Genomic DNA, 15,477 nt, shown 5'->3' on the forward strand with positions numbered 1-15,477 from the left:
TAAAATACGTTTATAAGAATGTTCTTAATGTCTACTGTACATAAAATGCATTTTTACAGTTGTTCCTGATTGCAAACACATGTTCTAGCATCATACACAGCCGTCATCACTATCATTCGGCACTTATACCTGACCTGTAGCTGGTGCAAGTCATACGAAAGACACGTACTTTAGAGATGCCCAAAGCTTGAATCGATGCTGCTGCGTACACTCTTCCTTGATACATCCTTACTGTACATTTGTGCATATGCTCCTTCCCTTTCTGGCCATGAAATCATAGGCTGTAGTAAGGGTCCTTTGCAACTGACGATGAATTGGATGTTCTGGCATATGGTCTAGTTCTGGGCATGTGCAGTGAGATTTTACGCAAAATACGGCACATATTGGCATTTACTTATCTTAAAAAATCAGGCCTGTAATTTGCACTAGCCAGACAAAAGAAGCACAGTGGGTGCTTGAGACAAGGTTTAGGGACCCGCACCTCAGATTGTTATAAATATTACTATGTACCTGTGGCAATATTGGCAAGTCTATGGCTGCAAATACTGGGATATCAAACAAGGTAGGGCTGATGACAATAATGCATCTAAATGTAGCAATTAGACACATGGGAAAGGTGCAAAAGTGCTGAGGTGCAATATGAAATTGTCTGTTTGATCCTCTATAAGCCTTTGTGTGCATAAAATTGCACAAGTATTGAAAACGAAAATATGCAAGATGGCATTTGTGGAGGTGCAAAATTTTACACTGCCTCATGGGGAGATTTGGGTGAAGCAAAGGCATTTTTGTACTTGTGCAAAATAAAAGATTTTATTTCACAGATAAAAAAAAAATTAAATGAGAAAAACATTTCACTTCAGGTTTGTCGTTGGCAGTAGCATCTTATGTCCATGATTCATGGGCAAGAATCATTGCATGAAATAAGTGAAATGATTTTGTGAATAAAAACTAAAAAGCTAAATAAATACCCCAGATCATGAATACTTACAGCAGTTGGTTGGTCTAATAAGAAAGAATAAGTGAGTGGAGGGATAATACGTTACATAGTTGCTTATAAAGGAAACAAGAGAATAACCCATTTACCACTATACATTATTGTCAATGCTTTTTTACAACATCTATGTGACTTTTAGTTGGACCTTAGAAAACCTCAGGTGGCACAGGTCAAGTTATTCAATGACTGTTGTTAGATATACCATATTGACTATAAAGATCATTTTGTAGTGGATGATCGCCAAAGATAATGAAGACAGTTTAATAATAAAGCGAAAAAGTCATGCAATCATATGATCCACTCCTGGACAGAAAACTACATATGAAAATCAATTATAAAAAATGGAAACATGCACAGAGAAGGAATATTGATAATGGATTTACTGGACGATGAGAGAGGAGACAGACCTATGTGAGGAAGAGAAAACTAATTGAGACAGATCTGTGAGACTTATTTTAATAAGGTTGATCTATTAAGAGATGTATGTGTAAAATGCTGTATTTGTGGAAATCAGCATTTATGGCAAAATCATTTGATGGTAAAAATATATGTAAAGAGAATTATCTATGAAGCTAAAGCGTCAGTGAGAAGAAACATCATTTTGAAAGAAGCAACCCTCTGGGAAAATAAACAGAGAGAAAAGCGGTATTGGTATAATTAAACTTTGGTTCTTGTGAGTAAACCTGAGAACCTATCATATCCTTATATTACATACACCTGAAGTGAAAGGGAAATATAAAGTTAACACCTGCATCAGTATGTATATTTATTTCAAAGTCTGTGATATAGAAACATTTGAGATATAATCTGCAGCAGAATAAATGTTTATTTTTGAGACTGTGATATAGGTCCATTTAATATATTATTTGAGTCACTGGCTGAGCTGGGGAGCAGGGGGGCATCTGCACCCCGGTGCGATCCCATAGAGGGCTACCTTGGGCTGGGCCACCTGCATTTTTTTCCCTTGAAAATGATCCTAATAGGCTGTTGAGTAGAATATTGCCCACCATGCTGAAATTTGCCAGCATTCCCCTGATCTGGGTCATTAGAAATACTTATTTCAGAGACTGAATTATAGATTAATCTATCATATCATTTGCATCGTTAATTATATGAAATTTAAATACATATCTGGAGAAAATTAAATGTACATATAACTAAGTGAGAAGTAGCAACCAACGGTATTATATATGCACTAACGACAGCCTGACCTGGAATTGAGGGATATTTCAAGAATCAATACTGTGAACTTTGAAGTTTTGATGCCGTGTTATAATATTAATTAGTCAATATTTATTCTAAGTACTGAATGGATTTTACTTTCAGGCTAGCATAGAGTAATTTCGTGTGGAATGATCTATATATAGGTGGTAGACAAAGTGATATTTTATAGTGGGTTTGGATTAGTTTATAAAGGGAATTTTGTAGTCTATTAGAAATAGTAGCATAATATCAAAAATACATAGATGCTATAACATTCAAATGTATTAATATATCTATAGGGAGTCTAGTAATTAACCTCATAAAAGTGGATTATAATTATTATATATTCCCTATTGCACATCTATTTAAAATATATATTTCAAAGTAAATATTTTATATAAAAGAACAATCTTATCGTGTGTCAGAGTTGTGCGAAGTGTGTGGTTACAGGGGTCCCAATGTCACCACCGGTGGTCATTACATCCATGTAAATACATACCCAGATTAAGAAGTTTTGGTGGAGGCAATGAAGAAGTAAGTGATACACACATGCCGATTTTACATGTACACCCTTTAGCAGGAGTAAGTAGGTGTTTTATGTAATTGAAACAATCAGTCCTCAGTTTCCACTAATGCAAGACAGCTCATTTAAAAGAAAAATCTTAGTCTCTCAGAAAGATTCTCTTTTCAGCTCTGATTGGTAAAGGCTATCAATGATAATGAGATACATGGTTAAAGTTTTCAACCAATCACAGGTCAGAGAAGGGTGTATATATATATATATATATATATATATATATATATATATATATATATATATATATATATATGTATATATGTATATATATATATATATATATATATATATATATATATCTATATCTATATCTATATCAGCGACCGCAAAAAAATGTCATCTGCCATACCACCGTCTGAAGCAAGCCCATTAAATAAATGGAACAACAACAAAAAAGTTAGTGCAAGGTGCACGCAATAAAAATGTTGAAACGCTACACACATACTAAATTTGGAACATTACACAGCATGCATCATGTAGAGTGAAGAGGCAATAGCAATCAAATGTCATTAGATGGACAGAGGCATCAATAAATATTTAGACAAGTAGATACCCAATTGTAAAGAGCTACATAATTTGCTGTCACTATATAAATAAATGATTATGCTGATAGACGAAGATGGCCTGCACCCATACTAAAAAAATTCAAAGACTACGCTCACAATACATTGCCAGAGCGTTCATCGGTAGTTAAGAGCAGGATTTTCCTTAACTTGCCACTATATAAATAAATGATGATGCTGATATACAAAGGTGGTCTGCACCCATATTAACAAAATATTCAAAGACTATGCTCACAATACATTGCCAGAGTATTCATCGGTATCCAAAGAGCAGAGCTTTCATACCTTGTTTTACTTATATGCTTTATGCCGTAATGCTGCCCTTCTTTATCAAACCAGGGCAATCGTATATATATTTATGGGGAGAGGGGGCTGAAGACTCATTCCACCAGGGGAAGCTTTGTCTAACCCCAGGGTAAAAAGGACTGGCCGAGAATTCCAGCGGAGGTGGTCCCTAAGACCCATGTATATAAATATGGAATGTATATAAATAATATTTATATGTTCTATTAGTGACGTGTAAGAATTATGTAAAATAGACAGTTAAGATAGGCCAATATTTGGCCTTCCTACACAGTGGGTATAGCTGATATTGATGCAGATTTGGTTGCCAAAAACATCTGTCGTGGCAAGACAATGCAATTGAAAGTCCACGTTCTGAGAAATTAAGTGGACAGAATTTAGCACTGGCAAAAAATACATAGATGGAGATATGATGGCTGATGATTTATGCTATGTGTTGGAGTTAGAGAACCGTATAGAGTGGCTAATTATATTTGAAATTGAAAGGGAGAAAGCAAATGCACCCATAGCAGATTTAAAAAATCTTTCATTAAGACTACAGAGGACACAATACCTCAACTATGGACAGCGGCATTATTAGATATTTAAAAGATAATGAGAGGACACAATGTTAAATGGTGCAAGTCAAGATGGCATTGTCCTTGAAGTGAGGTAGATGTGTGCCTTAATGCTACCCTACTGAATCTAACCAGGGGACTCAGATATATTTTAGGAGAGGAAGGGCTTAAGAATCAATCCCACGGCTGAAGGTTTTTCCACCCGTGGGGTAAAGGGGACTGCCCGAGACTTGCAGCAGATATGGTCCCCAAGAAGTGGTGCAGACACTAGATTTTACACCGGGCTATCTGCGACAGCTGGAGTGTATCCAGATTGCGGTTGTGTCCTGGCTGTTGCCCTGGCAGTTGGGATGTCACTTCACTTTGCGTCCCGGCTGTTGCTGGGACAACCATGATGCCTCTCACACTGCCGCTGCATTTCGACTAGTAACAAGCAGCCAGGGTGAGCGACTGTAATTGCTGCCTCCTGAGTGGACATGGAGTACGTGCTCTTGGTCCCATTTCTGATTGGTCCCTATCAGTTTAAAATGCATGGTGGACTTAGTCTCCCTGCTGGGTATAGCGCTTTTGCTCTGCAATAGCTAACCTGCTCTCTGTGCTGTGAAACCTCTGAATACCTCTGATTGATTCCTGTTCTGACTGTTGTTTTCTGGACCCTGCTTGATTGCTGATTGCCCCTGACCTCTTGGCTCATTCTTCTGGACTACCCTTGTTTGCTGCCAGACCCGACCTACTGGCCTGTTTGTGATGCTCCCTGCTGACCCATGACCTCTGGCCTGACCTTGGTTATCTGTGTACTGAGTCGCCTGACTCCCTGTTTCCTATTTGCGTTCTATGGATTCTTGCTCATAAGCTTTTACTACGTTGAGTTAAGTCCTGGGGGCATCGAAGTAATTGTAAGTGTGTCCAACTTTATGGGAAAGGTGGCTGCTATAGGTGAAGACCTCTCCCGCTAGAACTGAAAGCTCATGACAGTTTCTAGGAAGCTGTAACATCGCAAAGGATTGGGTGCAATGAAAGGGAGATATCATTAATATGCAGTATAATTATTTTTTGAATTGAATCAGGGAAAGCAAATGTAACAATGGCAAAGTTACCACAGACTTTGGCCAAAGTTGGTGAAAATTGGGATCATTAGAAAATAGACTGGAAATAACTGGAAATTAATGTTTATGCTAGAAATAGCAATATTGGAGCAAAAACAGTTCAAAATGACATTATTTTACCTATTTTTCCAAATTTTGACTTTTTGCGATTTTTTGGCAAAACCTGTCCCCTAATCCAAAATACGAACGTGTTTTAGAACCATAACCACATCCAAAACCAAAACATGGGGGTCAGCGCACAACTATTATATATATAGTCCCATATTGTAAAATTATTGTTTGTGTACCCATCTGGAAGAGGTCACCTTGACGTGATAGATGGACAGTTTAATCAAAATGTGCACTAAGAATGTCATGTTTATTTTAGAAATCATATTTTAGAGTTTATATTACTGCAAATTTTAACATATATTTTTATCTAATTATTTATAAATATCTTAGTGATTTAGGCATTCACTTGCACCTGTATTTTGGATTGTGTACTGTATTTTCAATCACAGCAGTGTAGCACTTTTAATATAGTTGTAAACTAGGATGTGTGGACCAACCTTCCCTTGGAAACTGACCACTGAATATAGTGGTCGAAGTGGAGGTATATATGGTGGTATATTTCACCTACTGCCAAGTTCCAGTCACTTACATTCCCATTACATTTTTCATACAGCCACTTCTAAATTTTCGCTTTGACCTTATATATCTATATATATGGTATAGATTTCACAGCATTTCTTGGAGACCCTAAACGCTAGCTAGACATAGCTCTGCTGTCACTCACCGGACGGTTAGTGCCTCTGGTCTGGTACGTGGCTCTCTCTCATTCCTGCCGGCGCCTGTCCTAAGCCGCGGCCGTCCGCCATCTTGACTGGATTGCGCATGTGCAGTACTCTTGAACTTAAAACCTTGCTTTTAATCCTATTGGTGAATCAATCACCACTCACTATTTAAGGCACCTGTGTCCTTAGTATCGTTGCCTGTTTTTGGTTCTCATTCCCTTGAGACTCCTAGGTGTTTCCTGTGTTCTGCTCGTGTGATCGGTTTTGCTGTGGACATGTCCTCTCTGCTCATGCGTGGTAAACTTGCCCGCTACAGACTACCTCTACTCGGCTGCATGCCTACACCTGGACAAGCCTTATCTGCTCTTCTGTTGTAAACATAACCGCTATAGACTGCTTGCCATTCCGCTGCATACCTGCACCTGGACAAGCCTACTCTGCTCATTAGTGGCAACGTACCCGCCACAGACTATCAGCTATTCAGCTGCATACCTGCACCTGGACAAGCCTGCTCTGCTCATCAGTGGTAACTTACCCGCCACAGACTATTCGCTATTCAGCTGCTTGCCTGCATTTGGACAAGTCTCCCTTGCTCATCAGTGGTATACTTGCCGCTACAGACTACCCGCTATTCTGCCACCTACCTGCACCTGGACAAGTCTTCCCATCACCGCAGTGGTACAACTTGCTATCCGCAGACCACTAACGCTCCCGCTACCTACCTGCACCTGGACAAGTCTTCCCATCACCGCAGTGGTACAACTTGCTATCCGCAGACCACTGACACCCCCGCTACCTACCTGCACCTGGACAACTCTTCCCATCACCGCAGTGGTACAACTTGCTATCCGCAGACCACTGACGCTCCTGCTACCTACCTGCACCTGGACAACTCTTCCCATCACAGCAGTGGTACAACTTGCTATCCGCAGACCACTGACGCACCCGCTCCTACCTGCACCTGGACAACTCTTCCCATCACAGCAGTGGTACAACTTGCTATCCGCAGACCACTGACGCACCCGCTCCTACCTGCACCTGGACAACTCTTCCCATCACAGCAGTGGTACAACTTGCTATCCGCAGACCACTGACTCTCCCCGCTACCCTCCTGCACTGCACATCAGTTGTTATACCTACCTCCGCATTATAGCTGCAAGTCGCTGACTCTCCTGCTGCATAGTTGCAAGTCGCTGACTCTCCTGCTGCATAGCTGCAAGTCGCTGACTCTCCTGCTGCATAGCTGCAAGTCGCTGACTCTCCATTGACATTTCTTATCCTAAGTTGTTGTTCTGTTCCAACCATTCACCATACTGCCCAGAGGATCGCTGTGATAAACTCCGCCCCTTTGGTAAGCATAATCACACCCGGTGAATCCTGGGTAGAAACTCCTCGTGCCCGTGACAGTAAGAACAGGCCATGACAGACCCAGGATCGGAACCAACAGCTAGGGAGATGCTGCAGTATCTGGTTACTCGGATTGAACAACAAGATGTTAGGCAGCAACAGCTGTTCCAATGTTTTCAGGCCCTAGCCGCCCGAGGAGACCCTGTGCAAAATGTATCAGCTACTGTTGATCCTCCAGTGTCTTCTTCCCCCCCAGTGCCATCCCAGGTGTCTACCACTTCTACGCTACAACTGCCTACTCCCGCTAAATATGATGGAGACCCGAAAACTTGTAGGGGTTATCTCAACCAGGGCTCCATTCATTTTGAACTCCAATGGAACAGTGAGGCGCTGATAGCCGCCTTCTGGCAGGGTCTTGCTGACAAAATAAAAGACGCTCTGACCTCACAAGAGTTACCCTCTTTCTTGGACGATTTGATTTCTCTGTGCCACAGAGTAGACATGAGATTTCGAGAAAGAGATTCTGAAAGAGAGAGTTCATCTAAAGTCTCCGTTCGCCCGACATCTCGAGTTCGTCACCTCCCACCTCCTGTAGAACCCATGGAGATTGGACGCTCTAGGCTAACTTCTGAGGAGAGGGAGCGATGAGTAAAAAATAGACTCTGTATCTATTGCGCTGACCCTACTCATATGCTGAACTCTTGTCCCAGAAAGTCGGGAAACGCGAGGCCCTAACCTGTTCCGGAGAGGTAAGGTTAGGGTGCCTGGAATCCTCTCCATGTCTCATGGACTCTAAAATTTGTTCTTTCGCTGTTACTGTTTCCACTTCTACCAAGTCATTTACGTCTCAAGCACTTCTGGACTCTGGTGCTGCCAGAAGTTTTATTTCAAGTTCTCTAGTGTGTCAGTGGTCCTTACCAGTGATTCCTTTAAAAACAGCTATTGTTGTCACCGCGATAGATGGCTCACGAGTTATCAATGGAATCATTACTCAATGTACCATTCCTTTGACCCTTCAAATCGGAGCTTTACATCGAGAGCAAATTTCTTTTTTGGTCCTTCCCGTTACTACCAGTCCTATTGTACTTGGCTTTCCGTGGCTTCAACTCCATTCTCCTCAGTTTGACTGGAACACTCCGCAAGTCATTTCCTGGGGTCCGAATTGTCATCACAAATGTCTGACTCGAGTTGTTCCAGTAAAAATAAATAAATCTTCTATAGCACCTTGTCTGCCCGGCCTTCCTCCACAGTATGCTTCCTTTGCGGATGTATTCGATAAAGCCCAATCAGAACGCCTTCCACCCCATCGGGCTTGGGATTGTCCGATAGATTTACAACCTGGCAAGAACCCTCCTAGGGGTCGTGTATACCCTCTTTCGTTACCAGAGACTCTCCATCGTGGGTTTATTCGGCCGCCCACCTCTCCCGCTGGAGCGGGGTTCTTCTTTGTTAAGAAGAAGGATGGGTCATTACGACCTTGTATAGACTATCGAGGCCTTAACGCCATTACCATCAAAAACCGCTACCCTATCCCGTTAATTACCGAACTGTTTGACCGCATCAAGGGAGCTCGAATATTAACTAAACTAGATCTTCGTGGCGCCTACAACTTAATTCGGATCAAGGCCGGAGACGAATGGAAGACAGCTTTTAACACCAGGGAGGGACACTATGAATATCTAGTCATGCCTTTTGGGTTGTGTAACGCCCCAGCTGTCTTCCAGGGATTCGTGAATGAAATCTTCCGGGATCTGTTGTATGTTTGTGGCGTCGTCTATCTGGACAACATATTGATTTTCTCGCAAGATCTGTCCTCCCATCAACAGCATGTGGCAGAGGTCCTTTCTAGACTCCGAAAAAATTTACTATTCTGCAAGTTAGAAAAATGTTCCTTTGAATTATCCCAGATTCCATTCTTGGGATATATTGTTTCTGGAGTTGGTCTAGAGATGGATCCGGAGAAAGTCAATACAGTGCTACTTTGGACCTAGCCAACTACTCTCAGGGCGATTCAACGCTTCTTAGGATTCGCGAACTATTATCGACGCTTCATTCAAGGTTTCTCCTCCATTGTCTCCCCAATCGTGGCTCTGACCCATAAGGGCGCCAATACTAAGCAATGGTCAGCTGAGGCTCTTCAAGCATTTCAATTCCTTAAGAAGGCGTTCTCCACCGCTCCTGTTCTTCGACAACCTGACGTGACCCTTCCCTTCTTCCTCGAAGTAGATGCCTCTAATATTGGACTAGGGGCCATTCTATCCCAAAGATCGGAACAAGGGAAATTCCATCCCTGTGCTTTCTACTCCCGAGCTCTTCTACCTGCCGAGAAGAACTATACTATCGGGGACAAGGAGCTATTGGCCATAAAGGTGGCTTTAGAGCAGTAGAGATATTTACTGGAAGGGGCTCATCACCCCTTGACAATTTTTACTGACCACAAAAATCTTCTCTATCTACAGTCAGCTCAATGTATAAACCCCCGACAAGCAAGATGGTCACCTTTTTTATCTCGCTTTGATTTAATCATAACTTTCAAACCGGCTTCAAAAAATAAAAAAGCTGATGCATTGTCTCGGGCGGTTGGTGCTTCCTCTGACGTTGAAGATTGTTTTGACATTCCTATATTGGATCCTAAATCTGTGAGTTTGGCCACTTCTTCCACCAATGTTCTACCATCTGGGAAAACTATTGTGCCACCACCTCTGCGTAAAAAGGTTTTGTCATGGTATCACTCCTCTCGCTTCACTGGACATTCTGGAGAACGAAAAACACTAGAGATTCTCTCTCGGAGCTATTGGTGGCCCTCGATTAGGAAAGATGTCAAAGAATTTGTGGCTGCTTGTGACATTTGTTCCCAATTTAAAACCTCCCGTAGAACACCGGCGGGCCTACTCCAACCACTACCTATTCCTTCCAAACCATGGACCCATATAAGTATGGACTTTGTCACTGATCTTCCCCCCAGCAAGAAATGTAATACCATCTGGGTAGTGGTAGATAGATTCTCAAAGATGGCCCATTTCATTCCCATGACAGGATTACCCTCTTCATCTACACTGGCTGACCATTTCATCAAGGAAATTTTTGGAATTCATGGATGTCCATCTGAGATCGTTTCAGACAGAGGAGTGCAGTTCTTCTCCAGATTCTGGCGAGCCCTTTGCAAAACCTTGGGTATTCGACTGTCATTATCATCATCATACCATCCTCAGTCGAATGGGCAGACCGAGAGAGTCAACCAGGATTTAGAGACTTTCATAAGAATGTTTTCCTCAGCCAACCAGGACAATTGGGTAGACTTGCTTCCACGGGCTGAATTCGCCCACAATAATATGTATCACGAGTCATCTTCGAAAACACCTTTCTTTGTGGTATATGGTCACCATCCGTCTCTCCCAGAATTTCCTGCCCTCCCTCCCACCCAAGTTCCTGCTGTGGAAAATTTATGCCAGAAATTTAAAACTATCTGGTCTCAGGTTAAAACCTCCCTGAAGAAGGCATCTTCCAGATATAAATTTTTTGCTGACAAAAAGAGGCGAGCAATTCCACCACTCAAAATTGGAGACCGCGTATGGCTTTCTACCAGGAATATTCGCCTGAAGGTTCCTTCCATGAAGTTTGCCCCACGTTATATCGGTCCATATAAAATCACTCAAGTGATTAATCCTGTGTGTTTCAAGTTGTTATTACCAAAGAACCTTCGGATCTCCAATGCCTTCCACGTTTCATTACTCAAGCCTCTCATCATCAACCGATTCTCGGTCCCTCCTTCTGTACCTCGCCCAGTTCAAGCTCATCAAGAGGAGGAGTTCGAGATTACCCATATACTGGATGCCAAAATCTCTCGTGGAATCCTTCGCTTCCTGGTGCATTGGAACGGTTTTGGCCCTGAGGAGCGCTCTTGGATCTGCACAGAGGATCTCAATGCTCCAGCTCTTCTAAAGAAATTTTATTCCAAATATCCAGGCAAACCCAGTTTCAAGTGTTCTGTGCCCACCTTTAAAAGGGGGGGTACTGTCACTCACCGGACGGTTAGTGCCTCTGGTCTGGTACGTGGCTCTCTCTCATTCCTGCCGGCGCCTGTCCTAAGCCACGGCCGTCCGCCATCTTGACTGGATTGCGCATGTGCAGTACTCTTGAACTTAAAACCTTGCTTTTAATCCTATTGGTGAATCAATCACCACTCACTATTTAAGGCACCTGTGTCCTTAGTATCGTTGCCTGTTCTTGGTTCTCATTCCCTTGAGACTCCTAGGTGTTTCCTGTGTTCTGCTCGTGTGATCGGTTTTGCTGTGGACATGTCCTCTCTGCTCATCCATGGTAAACTTGCCCGCTACAGACTACCTCTACTCCGCTGCATGCCTACACCTGGACAAGCCTTATCTGCTCCTCTGTGGTAAACGTAACCGCTATAGACTGCTTGCCATTCCGCTGCATACCTGCACCTGGACAAGCCTGCTCTGCTCATCAGTGGCAACGTACCTGCCACAGACTATCCGCTATTCAGCTGCTTGCCTGCATTTGAACAAGTCTCCCTTGCTCATCAGTGGTATACTTGCCACTACAGACTACCCGCTATTCCGCCACCTACCTGCACCTGGACAAGTCTTCCCATCACCGCAGTGGTACAACTTGCTATCCGCAGACCACTGATGCTCCCGCTACCTACCTGCACCTGGACAAGTCTTCCCATCACAGCAGTGGTACAACTTGCTATCCGCAGACCACTGATGCTCCCGCTACCTACCTGCACCTGGACAAGTCTTTCCATCACAGCAGTGGTACAACTTGCTATCCGCAGACCACTGACGCTCCCGCTCCTACCTGCACCTGGACAACTCTTCCCATCACAGCAGTGGTACAACTTGCTATCCGCAGACCACTGACGCTCTCGCTCCTACCTGCACCTGGACAACTCTTCCCATCACAGCAGTGGTACAACTTGCTATCCGCAGACCACTGACGCTCTCGCTCCTACCTGCACCTGGACAACTCTTCCCATCACAGCAGTGGTACAACTTGCTATCCGCAGACCACTGACTCTCCCCGCTACCCTCCTGCACTGGCACGAGTCTTCACTGCACATCAGTTGTTATACCTACCTCCGCATTATAGCTGCAAGTCGCTGACTCTCCTGCTGCATAGTTGCAAGTCGCTGACTCTCCTGCTGCATAGCTGCAAGTCGCTGACTCTCCTGCTGCATAGCTGCAAGTCGCTGACTCTCCATTGACATTTCTTATCCTAAGTTGTTGTTCTGTTCCAACCATTCAACATACTGCCCAGAGGATCGCTGTGATAAACTCCGCCCCTCTGGTAAGCATAATCACACCTGGTGAATCCAGGGTAGAAACTCCTAGTGCCCGTGACATCTGCTCTCTCAAGACCAGCCAGCTTCCCCAGCGTTGATCTCTCTGAACAAATGGCACAAACAAGCTTTTATACATGTTACTCCTCCCCCAGCCTTAGCTTGATGGACAGGTGACACACCCACCTTCTCTTTAAAAGAAAACACCCACCAGTGGCTCTGTTTGCCCAGACACACCCTGTCTGTTTGCTGAGAGGAAATCATGTAAGTTAATAAACTTTAAACTACACATACGTTTTTACCTGGTTTAATCTCAACCTAGGTGCATAACTGTGCCAATATTTTATTCTATTTGTGTACTTTCTCTGCCTCTTGTCAGAAAAATGCCTCCCTTTGTTATACTATCTATCCATCTTTCTATCTATACATACATATATATATATATATATATATATATATATATATATCTCTGATCAAGTGAGCAGAGACATAGAAATATAACAGCTTGTTATTGCAAAAAGAAATCAATGAAATATCCGTACTATGTAGAAATTAATAGAGGTTATTTACCCATATATCCAAGGGCACAGCAAAGGATGATAATGATGATAACTTGGACTATGAAGAAAATGCCATAGTTGGACTTTCTCACTGGGTGTTCTGTAGTTTCTGTAAAAATAAAATTAGAGCCATTACACCTGTAATCAAGACAGATGGGCAGATTTCATTGGGGCTTTATAAAAGTATCCTAAACAATGCCAGTATGGGGAAAATGGCTTACTTTCCACAAATAATGCTGCAATTGTAGCAATGATATTGACAAACAACTTTAAGGTGAATGGACCTCTGCCAATTCAAAGTACAGAAGTTCATCCATTTGCTATAATTTTGGAACATATGTTACTAACCGATGCCAGACATAATTATATTTTTACAGTTCAAAATTGCAGATATTTTTTATAATGATGTTTTCTGTGTTGTTATTTAAACTTCCCATAAAATTTGTGTCTTATGAATATCTTCAATAGAGACGTACTTACCTGGTGTAGTATGTACTGCTGGCAGATGAGTCTGCGACCCACTAGTCGCGATTTCCGCATAGAGAATTGTGGATGTGCCTGGTCAAAATGACAGTAGATCATTATGATTGAACATACATGTTAATGTATTCATTATAAACATATTGATAAATGTGAAGCCTTTTACATGTCCCTGATTGTGTGTGCTAATAAATCATTGCTTTTAAAGAATGCCACACAAACATAAAATGTATTATTTAATGGGGTTCAATAAATTAATAAATTCAGTGTGTTACTGACTTGAGGTGCACCGTCCCTGGTTCAGACTTGTACCTTCAGGCCTCCAACGGTCCTGTGTCATTCTGCTGTACACTAATACAGCTGGCCTGATTCAAGCAGAAAGTAGTGTTGTTGAACTTGTCAGTTTTCAAATAAATAATTATGTGAAGTCGTTCCAAATTAATAAATAACAATTGTAATGTTTTCCTATACTATTGCGATTCATACGTGACGGCGTATTGTAGCTATTTACGCAATCACATAGGAAAACATAGTAAATACATGTACGTTCGCACCTACTTTTGTAAATAGTTTACTTTTAATAAAGTTTCCAACTCACATTCTTATATTATTAAGACTTAGGGCTAGATTTACTAAGCTGCGGGTTTAAAAAAGTGAGGATGTTGCCTATAGCAACCAATCAGATTCTAGCTTTCATTTATTTAGTGCTTTCTACAAAATGACAGCTAGAATCTGATTGGTTGCTATAGGCAACATCCCCACTTTTTCAAACCCGCGGCTTAGAAAATCTAGCCCTTAAAGATTTATTACATAAAGGTAAACATACATTAAAGATATTGAGGGTTCAGGTCCTAAGAAATGTATTGTGTTTAGTCTAGTATTATGCGCCGTATAAGGACAAACACTGGCACAGTACAAGGTGAAACAGCACAGTACAGATAACAGTAAGCACTATAACTCTGGGAGCTCAAAGCACAGCTAGAGAGAGAGGGTGGGGGATAGTCAGTACAGGCTGGTAACTTGAGTTCAAAAGGGTGGGCGCGGATGACAGGTTAAGAGCCACTGAGAGGAACAGAGAGAAGCGAGAGGAGTCAGAGGGTAGAAGGTCCGAGAGAGGGTGAGCTGAGTAGCTGGAGAGCGAAGTTAAAAGTGATGGAAACAGGAGGTAGGAGAGCCCTGCTCAAAGGAGCATACAATCTAAAGGGAGGGGAAGACAGACAGAGACACAAGGATGAGACGGAGAGATGGGTGAAACGGAAACGGAGTCGAGGAGGGGGGAGAAGAAAAGAGGGGGTGAGAGGGAGAGGTAGCCGACAGGTGGGAGGTTAGGCATGTGACTGGAAGGCTTTTAAGAAAAGGTGGGTTTTTAATGTTCGTTTGAAAGAGGACAGATTACGGGAAGTTCTGATGGAGCTTGTTCCAATGGAGGGGAGCGGCGCGGGAGAAATCTTGGATACGTGCGTGAGAAGGGGTAATCAGAGGGGAAGAGAGGCGACGATCGTTGGACTAACCTAAATCCTCAACCAATGAAGAATGTTTTTAGTGTAATCTTTTTGTACATTGTGACATCATCACTGTTTTTTCAACACAAACTGTATATAAACAGGCACTAAACCCAGTAGCTCTCTCTCTCTCAACAAGCAGACTACAGGATTGAATGACTGTTACTGAATCCAGTGCGCAGTGTATGTATCGATTTTACTTTCTTG

At 42.4% G+C, this 15,477-nt stretch overlaps 1 protein-coding gene across 2 annotated transcripts in view; it reads right to left on the reverse strand.

Moving 5' to 3' along the window:
- LOC142160193 (killer cell lectin-like receptor subfamily G member 1) overlaps window positions 1-15,477 on the reverse strand; it is a 46,222-nt gene that overhangs the window by 23,247 nt on the left and 7,498 nt on the right. For both annotated transcript variants that reach the window (XM_075215135.1, XM_075215134.1), the window contains exons 3-4: window positions 13,769-13,846; window positions 13,299-13,397 (exon numbers count right to left, since the gene is read on the reverse strand). In XM_075215135.1, the coding sequence (XP_075071236.1) occupies window positions 13,299-13,397; window positions 13,769-13,846 (177 nt within the window). The remainder of the gene's footprint in view (window positions 1-13,298; window positions 13,398-13,768; window positions 13,847-15,477) is intronic.

This window comes from Mixophyes fleayi, chromosome 6 (genome assembly GCF_038048845.1).
Source record: "Mixophyes fleayi isolate aMixFle1 chromosome 6, aMixFle1.hap1, whole genome shotgun sequence".
Lineage (NCBI taxonomy): Eukaryota > Metazoa > Chordata > Amphibia > Anura > Limnodynastidae > Mixophyes > Mixophyes fleayi.